This window comes from Lithobates pipiens, unplaced genomic scaffold (assembly GCF_037356315.1).
Source record: "Lithobates pipiens isolate NorthernLeopardFrog02 unplaced genomic scaffold, aLitPip1_a1.2 Scaffold_8, whole genome shotgun sequence".
NCBI lineage: Eukaryota > Metazoa > Chordata > Amphibia > Anura > Ranidae > Lithobates > Lithobates pipiens.
The window spans coordinates 304018886-304036091 of record NW_027507903.1 but is presented as its reverse complement, the minus strand read 5'-3'; the positions used below and the strand labels follow the sequence as shown (position 1 = coordinate 304036091).

At 43.8% G+C, this 17206-nt stretch overlaps 1 protein-coding gene across 1 annotated transcript in view; it reads right to left on the bottom strand.

Annotated features, from left to right (window-relative positions):
- Positions 1–673: 673 nt before the first annotated feature.
- The window catches only part of LOC143960829 (histone H2B 1.1-like), a 110068-nt gene continuing 93535 nt past the window's right edge, over positions 674–17206 (bottom strand). Inside the window, exon 3 of the mRNA XM_077469768.1 lies at positions 674–1480. Coding sequence (XP_077325894.1) covers positions 1199–1480 — 282 coding nt within the window. The 3' untranslated portion in view covers positions 674–1198. The remainder of the gene's footprint in view (positions 1481–17206) is intronic.

The window sequence follows — 17206 nt, the reverse complement described above, 5'->3', positions numbered from 1 at the left end:
TCTCCTCTGCAGAAAGCTGCTCAATCTTTTATTTATCCTTTGTTTGGCAAGACTGGGAAAGATTCTCACACATGGTATTGCCATACTCAGAAGGAGTAAGCCCTTTTACACATGGTCGGAGAATCTGTCGGAATGAGTCTTATCGGATCGGACAGATAATCCGACTGTGTGTGGTATGCATCGGACTGATTCCGTCCGAATCTCCGTCCGACCCAATTTTCCAACATGTTGGAAATATCCCCCCACCAACTAGGCCGGACGGACCTAATCCGATCATGTGTAGAGCATTTTCATCGGACCAAGTGCCACGCATGCTCAGATCAAATTCCTACATCAAAGCTATTGGCTACTAGCCTGAATGTAGTCCCATCGTAATGAAATTATGTCATCACGTTCTGAAACTTGGCCCGACCGTGTGTATGCAACAGTTTCGGACTAAATCCGACGGGCAAAATCCAACGGATTTGGTTGGCAAAATCTCCGACCCTGTGTACGTGGGCTAACAGACTATACTGTATTTTTAGGTGTAATTGTTTGTTTGTCCATGCTGTGTGTTAGAAATATCTTTATAAATTGACAACTGTGGTAAAAAAACACTTTTTTCATGTTTATTTTCATATTTTCCAAAAACTTGTGGAAAAATACATGTTCAAAAGAATCATTATGCCTCATAGAACATATGTTGGGGTGTTTATTGAGTAGCAGAATATAATTTAGGGTGTAATTATTCATGCTATGCGTTAAAAATCATATAAATTGACAAGTTTTTGCATTTTCCAAATACTTGTGGAAAAAAATGGAATGTACAAATGGCTCATTATACCTCATAGAAAACATGTAATTGCATGTAAAGGGACATTTGGGAGTATTTGTACTGTCCTGGCATTTTTGAGTTTTGAGTTTTGTGTTTTTTTTTTGTTTTTTGTTTACAAACTATTTTTATTGGGTACAAAAAGGTGGTACAAACAACTTTGTCATATGCCAAAAAAGTACAATACAGGTAGTTTACACATAAGAAAGAACATAATATATTCTCTAATTGTTAATAGAAATATATTTGTTTTAGTAAGTTAACATTAAACGCTAATTGTTGTGTGTGTATATATACTTCAGACCTCAATTACTAGTAATGTCATTCAGGGTCCTTCAGAGATTGGAATACTTGGTGCTGATGTGATTGGTGATGGCCTTGGTGCCCTCAGACAACGTTCCCCAGCTCTCCGGGCATGAGGAGGCGGATGCTGTTCTGGATATCCCGGGAGGTGATGGTGCGGCGCTTGTTGTAATTAGCCAGACGGGAAGCTTCACCATTGATGCGATTGAAGATGCCAATGATGAAGGTGTTCATGATGTCCATGGCCTTGGACGAGATGCCGATATCGTCCTGCTTGAGAATCTTGTACACATACATGGCATAACTCTCCTTCCTGCTCTTTTTCCACTTCTTGTCATCCTTCTTCTGGCTCTTGGTCACAGCTTTCTAGTTTTAAGAAATGATATAGTCAGTACAACAGTATTGATGAATTTTTAATGATATGTAACATAGCGGGCTGGCCTGTCAGTTCTCTTGGAGCTCCCTGCTGGTTTTCCCGTTGGCATCCCCTGCCCCCCCCCCCCCCCCGGCTACTGGACACACATAGCCTAAAGAACTTGTATATGCCAGTGACCACTGCCTTCATGCCAGACCACCTACATGGATATTAATGATATGCTCTGCCAGTCTACATATCTTGTAAGTGTTTTTAACCCTTTTTGGGGAAATTAAACCGCTTTTAATTCTACACTTAGAGGCGCCTTTTCTTTGTTTTTCTGTTTCCTATTCATAGATTGCTTCTCTCCAAAAGTGCAGCCCTAAGTGGGGAAGATACCCTAATATAGAATTTCTGGTTCCTAAAGACATCTGGTTTTGCTTGGTCCTTAAGTTCAGAGCGCCCTTACAAACTGTATCTGGATTGATATGTATCATAGCTTGTAGACTCTATAGCTTTCACACAGACTAAAAAAATATACACTGATTTGGGTTATTTGTACCAAACTGTAGCAGATTAAATTTTGGCCTAAATTTATGAAGAATGATTATTTATTTGCAGGATTTTGTAACAGAAACTAAAAAAAAGGCATTGATGGGGACAAGGGACTCTTTCTGACAATCCTGGGCTGTGGTTGTGGGGTTCTGGTGTCTGCTGCATGTTGGGTCAGTGACGTCACAAGGGGGCAGTGCCACCAGGTGAGGTCACTAGGTGGCCCCTCCCCTTATATATTTACTCACTTGTCCCCCTCTTCCTGTCCTGCCCAGCTGCATGCTCGGATAAGGGTCTGGCATGGATTTTGGGGGCGACTCCATGTCGTTTTAAAAAAAATAATTGGCGTTGAGTTATCCATAGCATCTATACCAGACCCAAAGGGCCTGGTATGGAAGTGGGGAGGAGGGGACCACCATGCTGGTTTTTCCACTTTTTTTTCTGTTGTTGCCAATGTATTTTTTTTTTTCATTTAGTTATCAGCGGTGAAACCCGTTCACAGCTGATCATTCAGTTAAGGACACAGCGGTCGGCTTCCTGGTCCGCTCCTTCACAACTGGCTATTCACTGTGCCCTGATTGGGAAAAGCTTTGCCCAATCAGGGCTTAGAATGCACTATGCAGTGCGCAGTACATTGTGGGACGCTTGGCGGGGGCGACCATCCTGTCAAGCACCTCGCATATTTCGGGTGTTTGCCAAATGAGCGAACAGACAATTTTTTGGCCAAACTTTTGCTCAGCTCAAACTCTTTGCCCAACTCCAGTAAAAAGCATGGATGACAAGGCTGTGTTTTCCCACCCATACATTTTTCTGTTGGGTTGGCAAGGCAAGTGAGTATACCCATTATGTTTGTTGGGCAATAGAGTTGGGCCGAACACCCCCCGGGTTTGCACCAGGACTCTTGAACATCTCAAAAGTTTGGATCTGAACTGCGAACCCTATTAAAGTCTATAGGACAAACATTTAAAAAAAAAGATTGTTTTTAACCGCTTGCCAACCGCCTCATGCAGATATACTGTGACAGAAGGGCTCGTACAGGCAAACTAACGTACCTGTACGTCACCCTTTAAGAGACGGCCTGTGGGTGCGTGCGGCAAGCTCTGTGAGTCGGGTCGTGGGTCCCGTGGACTCTATGCCCATGGGGATACCCACAATCGTCTCAGAGGAAGAACGGGGAGATGCTTGTTTACATTACATTCTTCTGCCTAGTGACAGTGTCACTGATCTCTGCTCCCTGTGATCAGGCGCAGAGATTGTTTATAGTGCAAAAAAAAAACACAGGGGTGATCAAATACCACCAAAAGAAAGCTCTATTTGTGGGGAAAAAAAGGACGTCAATTTTGTTTGGGAGCCATATCGCACGACCACGCAATTGTCAGTTAAACCGACACAGTGCCAAATCACAAAAAGTGCTCTGGTCTTTAGCCAGCCAAATGGTCTGGGGCTTAAGTGGTTAAAGGAGCAGTGATTTTAATGATGCTTAAAGTGAAAACATAAAAATAAAAAAATCATTTAAATATAGTGCCTGGGGGGTCCCCTTAGTTTGCCTGTAACATAGAACATCTGTACCATGTATAGAACCTGCTACAGCAAAACTGACATAAGACCTAAGAGTAGTAATGCGGCACCCTGATAAACAGTGGGAGTGGCTAAAAGGTCAGTTTGTCCCCAGTGAAATCCCCCCAAGTCAGTCTGTCCCTCCAATATAATCCCCTCAGGTCAGTCTGTCCACCAGTATAATCCCCTGAGGTCAGTCTGTCCCCCAATATAATCCCCTGAGGTCACTCTGTCACCTGAAAAAATCCCCTGAGGTCAGTCTGTCCCCCAATATAATCCTCTGAGGTCAGTCTGTCCCCCAATATAATCCCCTCAGGTCAGTTTGTCCCCCAGTATAATCCCCTTAGGTCAGTTTGTCCCCCAGTATATCCCCCCCAAGTCAGTCTATAGCTCAGTACATCGCCCATAGGTAGTCTGTAACTCAGTATAATCCTTCCCCCTCCCAGGTCAATTTATCCCCCAGTATAATCCCGTCAGTCTTTTCAGACAAAGAAAGTAACTGAAGACATATATTCCTCATTCCCTTTCTCTGCAGCCTCAGCTGTACTGCGTATGAATGAATAAAAGTCTCTGTTATGAGACTTTCTATTCATTCACAAGCCAAAGCATAGTAAACACAGTTTACTATAATGCAGTGATAAATGAACACATGAGTAATTGTTACTGATTGCTCACTGTATTCATTCATGGAGGGACAGACATGTTTACCAGCCCCCCGCTCTCTATCTGAACAGTGGTGGGGAATCTACTTTTAGAGACAAATCCCACTGTGGCTCCCTTGTAGTGTTGGTCATTAGACTTTAAAAAAGTAATTAGTTAAGTTACAAATTACTTCTCCCAAAAAGTAATGCATTAGTAACGTGGTTACTACAACCACGGAAAAGTAATTCATTACTCAGCAAAGTAACTGACTTTTTTTAAAATATTCTATAGATGGGACTAGCAAAGGAAGTGAATGTCGCCACCTCCATCGGCGAGATTGACACCTCACGAGCCCCGTCGTCTGGTATGGATTTAAAGGGGAACCCCTACACCAAAAAAACGGCGTGGGGGTCCCCCCAAAGTCCATAGCAGACCCTTATCTGAGCACGCAGCCCGGTCGATCAGGAAAGGGGGTGGGGACGAGTGAGTCTCCCCATCCTGAACCGTACCAGGCCGCGTGCCCTCAACATGTGGGGTGCTTTGAGAAAGGGGGGCCCCAAAGTCAGAAGAAGACCCCTAGATGGCAGCGGCGATGAAGGAGAAAGCCGGGCTCCTCCGCTAGTAAAAGAGCTAGTTGTAAAAGAGCCGAGGATAGCGGAGGAGCCTGACGAGAGGACCCCCGGAGCTGTCTAATAAAGTACTTTAAAAACCTGTGTTGTGTTTTTCTATTAACACTTTTTTTCCCCAGGTGAATGGGTAGGGGTAAATCATACCCCATACTCATTCACATAGGGTAGGGGGCCAGAATCTGCAGGCCCCCTATTAAAGGGGCTCCCGAATTCTGATAAGCCCCCCCATCCACAGACCCCGACAACCAATGGCTAGGGTTGTCAGGAAAAGGCCCCCCTTCCCCAAAGCACCCCCAATGTTGAAGGCACGAGGCCTGGTATGGTTCAGGCGCTCGCTCGTCCCCCCCTCTTTCCTGACCGGCTGTGCTGCATGTTCGGATAAGCGTCTGCTATGGACTTTGGGGGGATCCCCATGCCGCTTTTTTGGCGTAGGGGTTCTCCTTTAAATCCATACCAGCCGATAGAGGCAGTGACATTCACTTCCTTCGCTAGTCCCGTCTACCTGGTCTCGGTAACGCCGCCCAAGTAATGGGAACAGCGTTATCATGAGGGGAAGAGCAATCGGTTAGATTACTCGTTACCCTCCAAAGTAACTGCGTTAAGTAACTCCGTTTATTTTAACTGAGTTACTTACATCACTGCTCCCTTGCAGCCAGCGCCAGGACAAAATCAGCTGGTGCCCAGGGAAAAAAAGTGTCAAAATGCAAACCCCCCAAGGGAGTAGTAGACAAGGCTAATAAGAGTGCATGCAGTGCCAAGCTGCAACATATGGGACGGTTATGGCATGCGCTAAAATAGTGCCATAAGAGTTAGGGACGACACACACACACACAGTTCCAGGTGTACTGACCCTTGGAAATAAGGAGACTAGTTAACAGAAGGAATGCTGGGGGGGGGGATAAGAAGGGACCCCCTTCCACTCATTCAGGAATCCAGACAGATATAGGGAAACACCCGTCAAGGAATACAGGAACCCCCTTCCAATTAAAGGAGTCCCCTGACCAGGAGGACTGCTGGGGGTGATGAGATGGGTCTCCCATCTGGGAATACAGGAACCTCCCTGCCTCCAGGCCAGGTAAAGGAGAACCCTGGATAATATGACTGCAGGGGGGAGCCCCGCCGTAGCCACCCCCCACCCAGGAATACAGAAACTCCCCTCCCCCTAGTTAAAGAAGAAGAACTCCAGCTAGGATGACTGCAGAAGGGAGATAAGAGGGGATCCCCGTCCACGAACATAGAATTCTCCCTCTTGTTAAGACCCCCAGTTAGGAGGACTGTGGGGGGGTGATAAGAAGGGACCCCAATACAGGAATTCCCCTTTCTTCCCCCTCCAGTTATAGGCAATCCCCAGCTATGAGGATTGAGGGGGAGTTTTAGGGGACCCCATCCAGGAAAATGGGAACCCCCCTCCCTCCCCCACCAGTTAAAAAAGCCCCCCAGCTGGGAAGACTGCAGAGGGGTGATGGGGGGACCCTGCTCACCCACCTCTAGCAGGAAAAAAAAGCACTGGCCAGGAAGACTGCAGGCAGAGGTCCCCTTCTCCCTCTCTCTCTTGAGAAGGTGAATAGTGTGTGGTTACTAGTGAGTGGGAATAGATCCAGGGAGCCATATACACACAGCAGCCCCGGAGGGGAAGGAGGAAAGGGGGACTCACAGTTGCAGATAAGGAGGAAGAAATCCTGCACAGCTCCGATATCTGTGATAGAGCTCTGGGCAGACTGTCACTGCTACTTCTGTGTTTTCCACACTGCTGAAAGTTCTCTCCCTTCAATGTACTGGGATAGACAATCCCACAAGGGGAGGGTGTGGAGGATTCACAGTGGAGGCGGGGAGAAGCATGTGCATGGGTGGAACGCCCTCTTCCCTTATAGGTAAAAGATGTGGAAGCCGATAGTAAGGGAGAGAAGGATTGGTGCTGCAAGGCTGCCACTGATGTGTCTGGGTCTCGGGAGAACAGAAACACGGGCAGAGGATTCAAAACCCGTACGTCCCGGACAGGTGGCAACCCTAGGTAGAAGGTCCATATGGAAAGGCGGTAAATGTATAAATGTTTTATCTTCAACACCCCCCAGTTGGACATCACTATCATTAACCCCACCAGTGCCTACACAATGAATGACAATTGTCCTAGTGTCCTCACGCTCCTCTCCTTATGGCCTTTTTTATCAAAATCATGTTCTAAGAAATTGTTTTTTTCACACATATCCTATACCTCCTGGTTGGATCATAGCTATGACTTAAGCCGTGTACACACTATTGGACTTTCCAATGGGAAATGTTGCATGTGAGCTTGTTGGTGGTAAGTTCGACCGTGTGTATGCTCCATCAGACAATTGTTGTCGGACTTTCCGCCAACAAATGTTGGCTAGCATGTTCTCAAATTTTCCACCAACAAATGTGTGTCAGACTTTCCGATTGTGTGTACACAAGTCCGTCGGACAAAATTACAAGTACAAACATGCATGCTCATAAGCAGAAGCGGTCGGTCTTGTAAACTAACGTTTGTAATGGAGAATTAATATTTGTGATGTGGCAAATTATGAAATCTCCAAATGCAGCACACAATTCTCTTCTTCTTTAATAGGATAATAATGAAGCTGTTTTGCTGGTGATACTGATGGAGTTATGCAAACAAATTTTCAAAGGCTTTTTTTTCTAGAGATATCAAGAATAATATTATGGCTTTTTTTTTGTTTTGTTTTTATTTGGGCAAGTTACTACAGCACCACTATCCCGTAGTTTTTAAGAACAAAGATACAACTATGTTGGTGCCCCTTGTCAATTTTACATTGTATTTTTTTTTAAATGTAACTGCCGGTGGCCTGCCGCGGAGCATAATGGACACCTGAAACCAGAGCCCCGCTCCACTGTGAGGGATCGTAGCAACCTAAGGAGACTGTCTGACCCCCGACCTGACTATACGGAGGAGGAAAGGACTTAGGACCACCCAGGGAATGCCAAGAAAGCAGTACAAACCACCGCCACCCCACCGTCTCACTGACTACTTCCAACACGTGGCCATGAACGAGGCCCAAGATGGCGCCGGCACCCAGCGCAAGGACACAGAGCCATCCCACTCCCTAGCTGCTGAGACACAGCTAGCAGCTTCCAAGCAAGGGGAACATCCTACCACAGCACCAACAGGCAACAATAGGGAGGAGATGAACACCTCACCATCGCCAGATACCCCGTCCTCACATCACAGCATGGAGGTATGAGGCTGGCATCCTCCCCTGCCTTCTCCACCAGCAAAGAACTCCAGCCTAAGAAGCACCAGTGGGCTAGAAGAAACACTGACACAGAACATACCCCAACACTAGTGGCCATACCTGTGTCAGATAATTCAGTGACAGAGTCCATGCTTAACCATGCTACTAACACTACAAAAGGATCTGCACAGGGAACTACAAATCTATGTCTCACAGATACATGACAGAGTAGATTGTCTGGGAGGAAGAGCAAATGTGCTTGAGAAAAACACGTATGACCATGTCGGAGCACACAACGAATTGCTAGATGCACATGAACACTATGCGTCTCAAATATACCACATAAAACTGAAATTGGCGGATTTAGAAGACCGTTCCAGGAGTCACAATATGAAATTTAGAGGCATCCCTGAGTCGATAAAACTGAACAAAATCACCCCCTACCTACAACTGTTCTCACGACTATTACCCATTTAAACGCACAGGACATCACGATCGACAGGGTGCACAGAATCACCAAACCTGCACACCTCCCTCCTGACATCCCAAGGGATATTCTAGCTAGAGTACATTACTTCCATATTAAAGAACAAATAATACAGGCGGTCAAATCCACTAAACTTCTACCAGCACTGCACACAAATATCCTCCTGTTCAGTTACCTCTCCAAAGCCACTATGGAGATGAGAAGAGCATTCACCCCCATCACCGCTATACTACAAGAAAAGAAAATTACTTACAAGTGGGCTTTCCAACCAAACTGTTGGTCACATACCAACAACAAATGATTCCCATCCTTACTCCCAAAGATGGGGAAAAAAAATTACCAACCTCTCCCCCCACCACAACCGGACGCATGGCTCCCAATCGGACCCTCCGTCATCCCGGGACCGGCTACATGATAAAAACGGAACCTACAACAACACTAAGGCCTTTGGTCCTACACATACAGAAGATCCTTCGTGGGTGCTGTCATAGAGTCTAACCCACTCCCTCAGGTTATAGTGTGCCATGCACACTGATATTGCTGTTATTGTTAATATTTTCTTGTTTCTCTTCTTGATAGAACTGCCTGCTATCACACAGTCAGATTACGTTTAATACATTAGTACAGTTCAAAAAGGCATACCCAGTGACATACCGTATATAGTAGACATACTTTGTGTACTTATATAGTCATTTTCCACCTTATAAGATACACTATAAGTTGTGTACATCGTTAGTGTGGTCTTGCTCCCTTCGTCCCCATCCCAGGGCACTCCCACTAAAATGGCCTTCAAGATGACCTCACGCAATGTCATAGGCTTAAATTCCACCTTTAAGTGCAATCTCCTATGGAAAAATAGCACTGTCCCACCATGCAGACATATTCTGCGGGCAAAAAAACACACTTCAGCAAGAACAGCTCCCCAAAATGTACACCCAAACAATATCCACACTGTTTCTTTGCCAGTGCCCCTACAAAAAAAGAGGGGTAATGATAGCAATTAGCTAATCTGTTTCTTTCCAGCTACACCATTGTGTGGCCGATGAGGACTGTAGATATTTTATTCTCTCTGCATTGATAGAGAACCAAAGCCTAATTTTAGTAAATCTTTATGCACCTAAAACTGGCCAAAATGGACCCCTTTAGGTCCAATCCGGTAGTGCAACATAGCAAGTATAGGCGCACAATTCTGATATGACACTGTAAACAATATTTTCCAATATATAAGCCTATACAATATAGAATATAAATAAAAGTCTCTGATAGTAAATGATTTAGTCCAATCGGAACTAGAATCCAGAGATATGCAGACAGGGCAGCCGTCAATTTAGGAATTAAACCATGTTTCCAAAGAAACTGCAAAAATAAACAAGTAGAGAGGCGCCTCTGGGTGCAGTAGTTAAAATATCAAATTCATTAGGCAACAAAATGTGCACTCACATGTAAAAGGAGAATAGCGGGCATTGTATAAAAGTTTCATGGACTTTTTACCCAAAATGGAATCTGGCCATCTGATCAAGCTGTTCGTTTAGTTGTTGTGCTTCCGAACGTTGGAAATGTTGGCTTGCAGAAGGACGCCCTCAAAACGAGGCTTGGGACACAGCGTTCAGTCGGCTCCAGGGGATGTCGTCATCAGTGAATGATGCGTTTCATGAGCATGTGCACTTGGGTGATGTTTCAAGTTGCGCTCCTTTGTCAACAACTCAACATACAAGCCCTACGATCGTAATATATACAGAAAAGGAGAAGGGACACAAACGGATTGGGAACACATTATGTATCAAAACGATGAGTTGAACCAAAAATAAAAACAACTTGTAAAAAATTGGCATATATAAAAAACACATGGGGATATGTATAAAAATAAATAGAAAAATATAGATGAAAATAAAAATACAAAAATATGCATGTATATACATATGATGAATGAAAATAATAAGAAAAAAGAAAATAGAAAATAATTAAAAATAAATAAATTCAAAGTAAAAGGAGACGAATTAGTCATTATTGGTGGACAAATTATATGTGAAGTAATATTAATCAATGAACTGTTATGTGGACTGGAAAAAATTATCATAGATTAATTTTGTTTCATAAACTAATATATATATAAAAAAAAGAATATTTTGTATATAAACCCTTTATACATACATATACATCCCATGTAATGGGTATTATCGTTGGCTCGATATACATCCCATGTGATGGGTATTTTTATTGGCTTAAGTGTATTTAGTCTATGGCAATATTCAAAGTATAGTACTTCGGCCTTTATTCTATGGATTGCATTCTATCTAGTGGATAATAAGCAAAATGAATGTCTTTTTCCAGCATAAAATATACATATGTATACATATATACCGAAAATTTAAGTAAAAGACATTATTACATTAAAAAGAAATCAACTACGGTATTACACTGGGAAATGATAGAAAATTTGTTTTCCCATAAAAAGACGACTCCTGAAAAGACGTGTAATAAATGTTAAAAACTCAAACAATATAAAATCGTAATTCAAAGGATGGTTGAGACTTCTAGTCCTTCATCCATACCTCCGGGCGCTAGACGACTCCTGAAAAGACATGTTTATACGGTTCGATTTTTTAATGCGATTTTTAAGATGCAATTTTCAAAATCGCACCAGGAGTAATAATAAATATATATAAAAATAATTATATTAATAAAATGATATAAAAAATGATATTAAAAAAGCCGATAATAAATGATAAAAACTCAAACAATATAAAATCGTAATTCAAAGGATGGTTGAGACTTCTAGTCCTACCGATTTTAAAAAAATTGAGAAAATTCTTAATAATCACTGGGGCATCCTATTACAGGATCCCTTGTTAAAACCCTTTATTCCACAACGCCCCAGAGTCACATACCGTAGAGCACCCAATTTGAAGTCTAAAATTTCGCCAAGCAAAATTAGACCTAGCTGCATTCCACCTGAAAAACCTATACTGATACCATTAGTAGGGATGTTTCGATGTCATAAATCGCAATGCAAAATTTGTAAATATGTGGAACGTGGAAAAATGTATTTTTCAACAAAAGGAACTACTTATACCCTGAGAGACTTTTACAATTGCTCTTTGAATTATGTTGTTTATGGACTGACATGCCCTTGTGGCCTAATTTATGTGGAAAGTACCATTAGGACACTCCGAACTAGGTTCGGTGAACATAGGAGATCCATTGAAGGTTCCAAGGATCCACCTAGTGGGCCCAGACACAGTGTACAGAGACACTTTTTGGAAGCCCAGCAGCAGTCCACTGAAAACTAGAAGTTTGGGTTATTGAACAAATTTCCAAGTCACTCCCAGTTGCAGAACGTTTCAAAAAGCTCTGCTCCAGAGAAACATTTTGGATTTATACCTTAGATGCTCTAGCGCCCGGAGGTATGAATGAAGGACTAGAAGTCTCAACCATCATTTGAATTACGATTTTATATTGTTTGAGTTTTTAACGTTTATTACACGTCTTTTCAGGAGTCGTCTTTTCATGGGAAAACACATTTTCTATCATTTCCCAGTGTAATACCGTAGTTGATTTCTTTTTAATGTAATAATGTATTTTACTTCATTTTTCGGTATATATGTATACATATGTATATTTCATGCTGTAAAAGGAGATTCATTTTGCTTATTATCCACTAGATAGAATGCAATCCATAGAATAAAGGCCCAAATACTATACTGTGAATATTGCCATAGACTGAATACACTTAAGCCAATAAAAATACTCATCACATGGGATGTATATCGAGCCAACGATAATAGCCATTACATGGGATGTATATATATATGTATAAGGGGTTTATAGACAAAATATTTTTTTTTATATATATATATATTAGTTTATAAAAAAAATTTAACTTATGATAATTTTTTCCAGTCCACTTAACAGTTCATTGATTAATATTATTTCACATATAATTTGTCCACCAATAATGACTAATTCATCCCCTTTTACTTAGAATGTACTTCTTTTTAATTATTATTATTTCTTTTTTCTTCTTATTTTCATTCATCATATACAGGGTATATACATATTTTTGTATTTTTATTTTCATTTATATTTTTCTATTCATTTTTATACATATCCCCATGTGTTTTTTATATATGCCAATTTTTTACAAGTTGTTTTTAGTTCTGGATCAACTCATTGTTTTGATACATAATGTGTTCCCAATCGGTTCGTGTCCCCTCCCCTTTTCTGTATTTTTAACGATCATGGGGCTTGCATGTTGAGTTGTTGACAAAGGAGCGCGACTTGAAACGTCACCCAAGTGCGCATGCTCACGAAACACGTCCTTCATTGATGACGACATCCCCTGGAGCCGACGGAACGCTGTGTCCCAAGCCTTGTTTTGAGGGTGTCCTTCCGCAAGCTGGAATTTCCAACGTTCGGAAGCACAAAAACTAAACTAACAGCTTGATCAGATGGCCAGATTCCATTTTGGGGAAAAAGTCCATGAAACTTTCATACAATGCCTGCTATTCTCCTTTTACATATGAGTGCACATTTTGTTGCCTAGGGATGAGCTGAACACCCCCCGGTTCGGTTCGCATCAGAACTTTCAAACGGACCGCAAATTCGTACGAACTTTAGAACCCCATTGAAGTCTATGGGACTCGAACGTTCGAAATTAAAAGTGCTAATTTTAATGGCTAATATGCAAGATACTGTCCTAAAAAGGGTTTGGGGACCTGGCTCCTGCCCCAGGGGACATGGGTCAATGCCTAAAATGTTTTTAAAAATGGCCGTTTTGGCGGGAGCACTGATTATAATGACGATTAAAGTGAAAAAAAAGTGAAATATTCCGTTAAATATCATGCCTGGGGGTGTCTATAGTATGCCTGTGAAGTGCCACGTGTTTCCCGTGTTTAGAACAGTCACTGCACAAAATGACATTTAACGGAAAAAAAGTCATTTAAAACTGCTTGCGTTTTTAATGTAATATCTGGTTCCAACAATATGGAAGAAAATCATTGAGAAAAATGGCATGGGTCTTGTACGGATATTAAGGGGGACCCCGTACCCATATTAAAAAAAGGAAAGATGTGGGGCTCCCAGGCCCTATATACTCAGAACAGCAGTATACAGGCGGGGCAAACAAGACAGGGACTGTGTAGGTTTGTTGTGTTAAGTAGAATCTGTTAGTAATTTTGAACTGGTACATTATTAAAGTGTAGCTCCAGTCAAAAAATCTATTTTTAAGCTTTTTGGAAAACATAGGGAAGGGTTATTACCCCTGTATAATTTGTTTTGCCGTCCGTCTTTTTTCATCTTACTTCCTGTTGTCTCCTTCCATTTGCAAGTAGGAGACGTTTGTAAGTTGGATGTTTGAAAGTAGGGGCCTGGAGGTGCGCATGCACGGGACTCCCGGGAAGACGCTCTAACCGAGAGCTCCGCACCGCTCCGGCCCCATCCGGATCCCCTGTCCTCCACGCTGAGCGGGACACTCTCCATACGGACCCCCAAGCCTCCTAGACCACTCAGGCAACTTTTCGGATGCCGACCGGCTCCAAAAAGACGGACGTCAGCCGCCAGCTGGACTTCACACAGAAGGCCCCCAGAGCAGCTAAGATGGTGGCCGCGTCTCAGGCACAAGACACCACGGGGGAACAAGTCTCCATTGCGGACCCTCCATCCCCTATCCAGCACCGGTCTTCACTGCTGGTAACCCCTGTGAGTACAGCTTCTCCCCAAGGCTACTCCCCAGCCTCCACGGAATCCCTGCTTGATAGAACTGTAGGGGGCATTCTCCAGACTCCCACCCTGCAAACTCCCTTAGGCCTAGCAGGCCTGGCAGGCATTTCAAGCACTCTGCATTCATCCCCCATGCAGCCAGCCCAGCCCCATGATGTAAATCTACTTATGCAGAGCATCTCTGACATGCTGGCTGCAGGGCTAGCCCAAAATGCTAAGCAGATCACATCCACAATCAAGGCAGATTTACAAAACCTGGGAACCCGTTTGGACGCAATAGAACATGTAGTGGACAACACAGTGGCTCGGACTGTCCAGAACTCGACCTGCATCCAATCGCTCCAAGATCAATTGGAAGTGGCTCAGGCTAAAATCGATGACCTTGAGAACAGAAGCAGACGATATAATTTTCGCATACGGGGGTTACCCGAATCTGTTGCAGATGTACCCAGCACTGTCAAACTCTTTATCAAGGAACTCATCCCAGATATCCAAGGCCATAAGCTAGAGCTCGATAGAGCCCACAGAGCATTGCAGCTCCCCCGCCAAGATGGCCTCCCGAGGGACATTATCGTTAAACCTAATTTTTACAGCGTTAAGGAAGAAGTGATGAGAAAAACCCCGTAATCTGGACGACCTCTCTTTCCAGGGTCACAAAATCCAAATCTTTGCGCACATTTCCCCCACTACCATTCAGAAACGCAGAGCCCTCAAACCCCTGCTTGAAATCCTGAATCAGAATTCCATCAAATATCGCTGGTCATTCCCCTTTCGCCTCCAATTTCAACTAAGAGATAAACAGTATGGCTTTTCCTGTTTCCAAGATGGCGAACGCCTGCTACTGCAACTCGGACTTATAACCCAGGATCTAGCTCCTATACTTCAACCAACCAAGACAAGCTCTTCCAAACGATCAACCTCCAGGGAGCCCCCTCACCCCACTGTGGAACAAAAAGCTTCCAAAGAGGCAACGGGACTCACACCCCCCTAGATGAGTACTCGCCTTGGGATCCTGCCCCGGATCCGGAATTTTTTTTTTCCTTTCATTGGAATACAGGGGGGACCCACTTTTTTGAGTAGTGGACATCCCCCCCTGGACTCTGACTTTCATTTTGGACCCTTGCAGAATCCTCTGCATCCTATGGTCGGGTCCCATTAGCCCCCCGATGGCTACCTGGGTTACCCGTCTGTGCCTTTTATAGCCACTACCCCGACAGGGAAGGGGCTCCCCCTTCAAGGATTCCTCTCTCCCCACTTAGTAATTTTTATTTTGCTTCCTATATTTTTATTGTTGTTTTACTCGCCCTTTTTTTTTCTCAGCATCTCCCTGCCTTTAGCTGAGCTCTTAGAGGCTCCCCTTACCCCAACCTCCTACCTAAGGCATCCTACCCCACCCTCTTACCCAGGAAGCTCACTCCTCTCACACAAAGGTGTATTGTTGTTAGGCAAAATTTTCTTCTTTTGTTTTTTTTTGTTTTTTGCACCCTGATGGTGGGTTCTTTTCTTTTGGTTCTTGTTTTTGTGCTGTTCTGGGTAATGATTATAGATTGTGTCATGATTGACCTTATAGACATGCGTTACTTTACTCGTCCCTTTGCTATATTTTTTACTACTTGGGGACCGCGGCCGGAGCGGCTTATCATGCCACCCTTTCTCGGGTGACACCAGGAAAACAACCCTAGTTGGTTGTACTTTTTCCGGGCCCTCCCTATCATAATAGATTTGTTGATCGTTATGTTTTACATCTCTTATGTACTAAATCTGTTCTCTTTCTCAATTTTCGCTCCATCCTTTTTCTCTCCTTTTTTACCTCTACCCTTGCCTTCTCTCTGGCGCCTTCCCTCTCCTCCCCTCCTCCCCCAGGAACCTTCGCGGAGACCGTCACTCATTCCTCCCCCAGGAGACCACCGGGAAGATAGTCCTCCACAATCCGTATCCATTGCTCCAAGGACAAAGGTAAGCCCCATTCACTCATGCTCGCCACCCACCCCTGACCGCAATAGCTGACTCTACATCCCATAATCTTTTTCTCAAGATCGCCTCGCATAACACCCTAGGGCTTAACTCGCCCTCCAAACGCCGTAAGGCATTCCAGAGCTACCATGCCAGAAGCCTTGATATTGTGCTCCTCCAGGAGACCCACTTTCCAGCTAGCTATAGCCCTTCCTTTCTTCACAGTGGCTTTCCAACATTTTACCTGGCTAATGCCGACTCCAAAAAAAGAGGGGTCGCCGTCTTAATTGTGAAACTAATCCCATTCCTACATTCCCACACGATCAAAGATGCCGAAGGTAGATACTTATTAGTTAAAGGTCATATTGCGGGAGTTTTGTACTCTATCATCTCTTATTATGCCCCCAACCAGGGCCAATCACACTTCTTTGCCTCCATGCTTTCAACCCTCGCCCCACACTTGGAAGGCAGAATTATAATGGGAGGTGACTCCAACATCTCGTTCGACCGGAATCTAGACAAAGCCAAAATGAAAAGACCCCTAAACAGAGTTTGCGAATCTCTCATCTGCTCCATGATAGAGGTTTGATCGACTCTTGGAGAGAATTAAACCCCACGGCCAAAGACTACACGCACTACTCTGCACCACACAAAATGTACGCCAGGATCGATCATATTTTCCTACCCAACTCGGTGATACACACTGCGACTCAATCGAATATTCACGAAGTCCCATGGTCAGACCACTCTCTAGTGACCCTGCACGTGACTAGCTCCCTCTCCCCTCCCGGTCCCCCTCAGTGGCGCCTTAGTAAAACCCTTCTATCCAATCCAGTCCATTGCACCATGCTGGAAAGAGACATTCTGGAATTCTTCAGCCTCAATGATACCGGGGACATATCCCCAAGCAATCTATGGGGAGCACATAAGGCGGTCCTGAGGGGGAAAATAGTTCAACTAGCGTCTAAACTAAAACGGGAAAGGAAGATA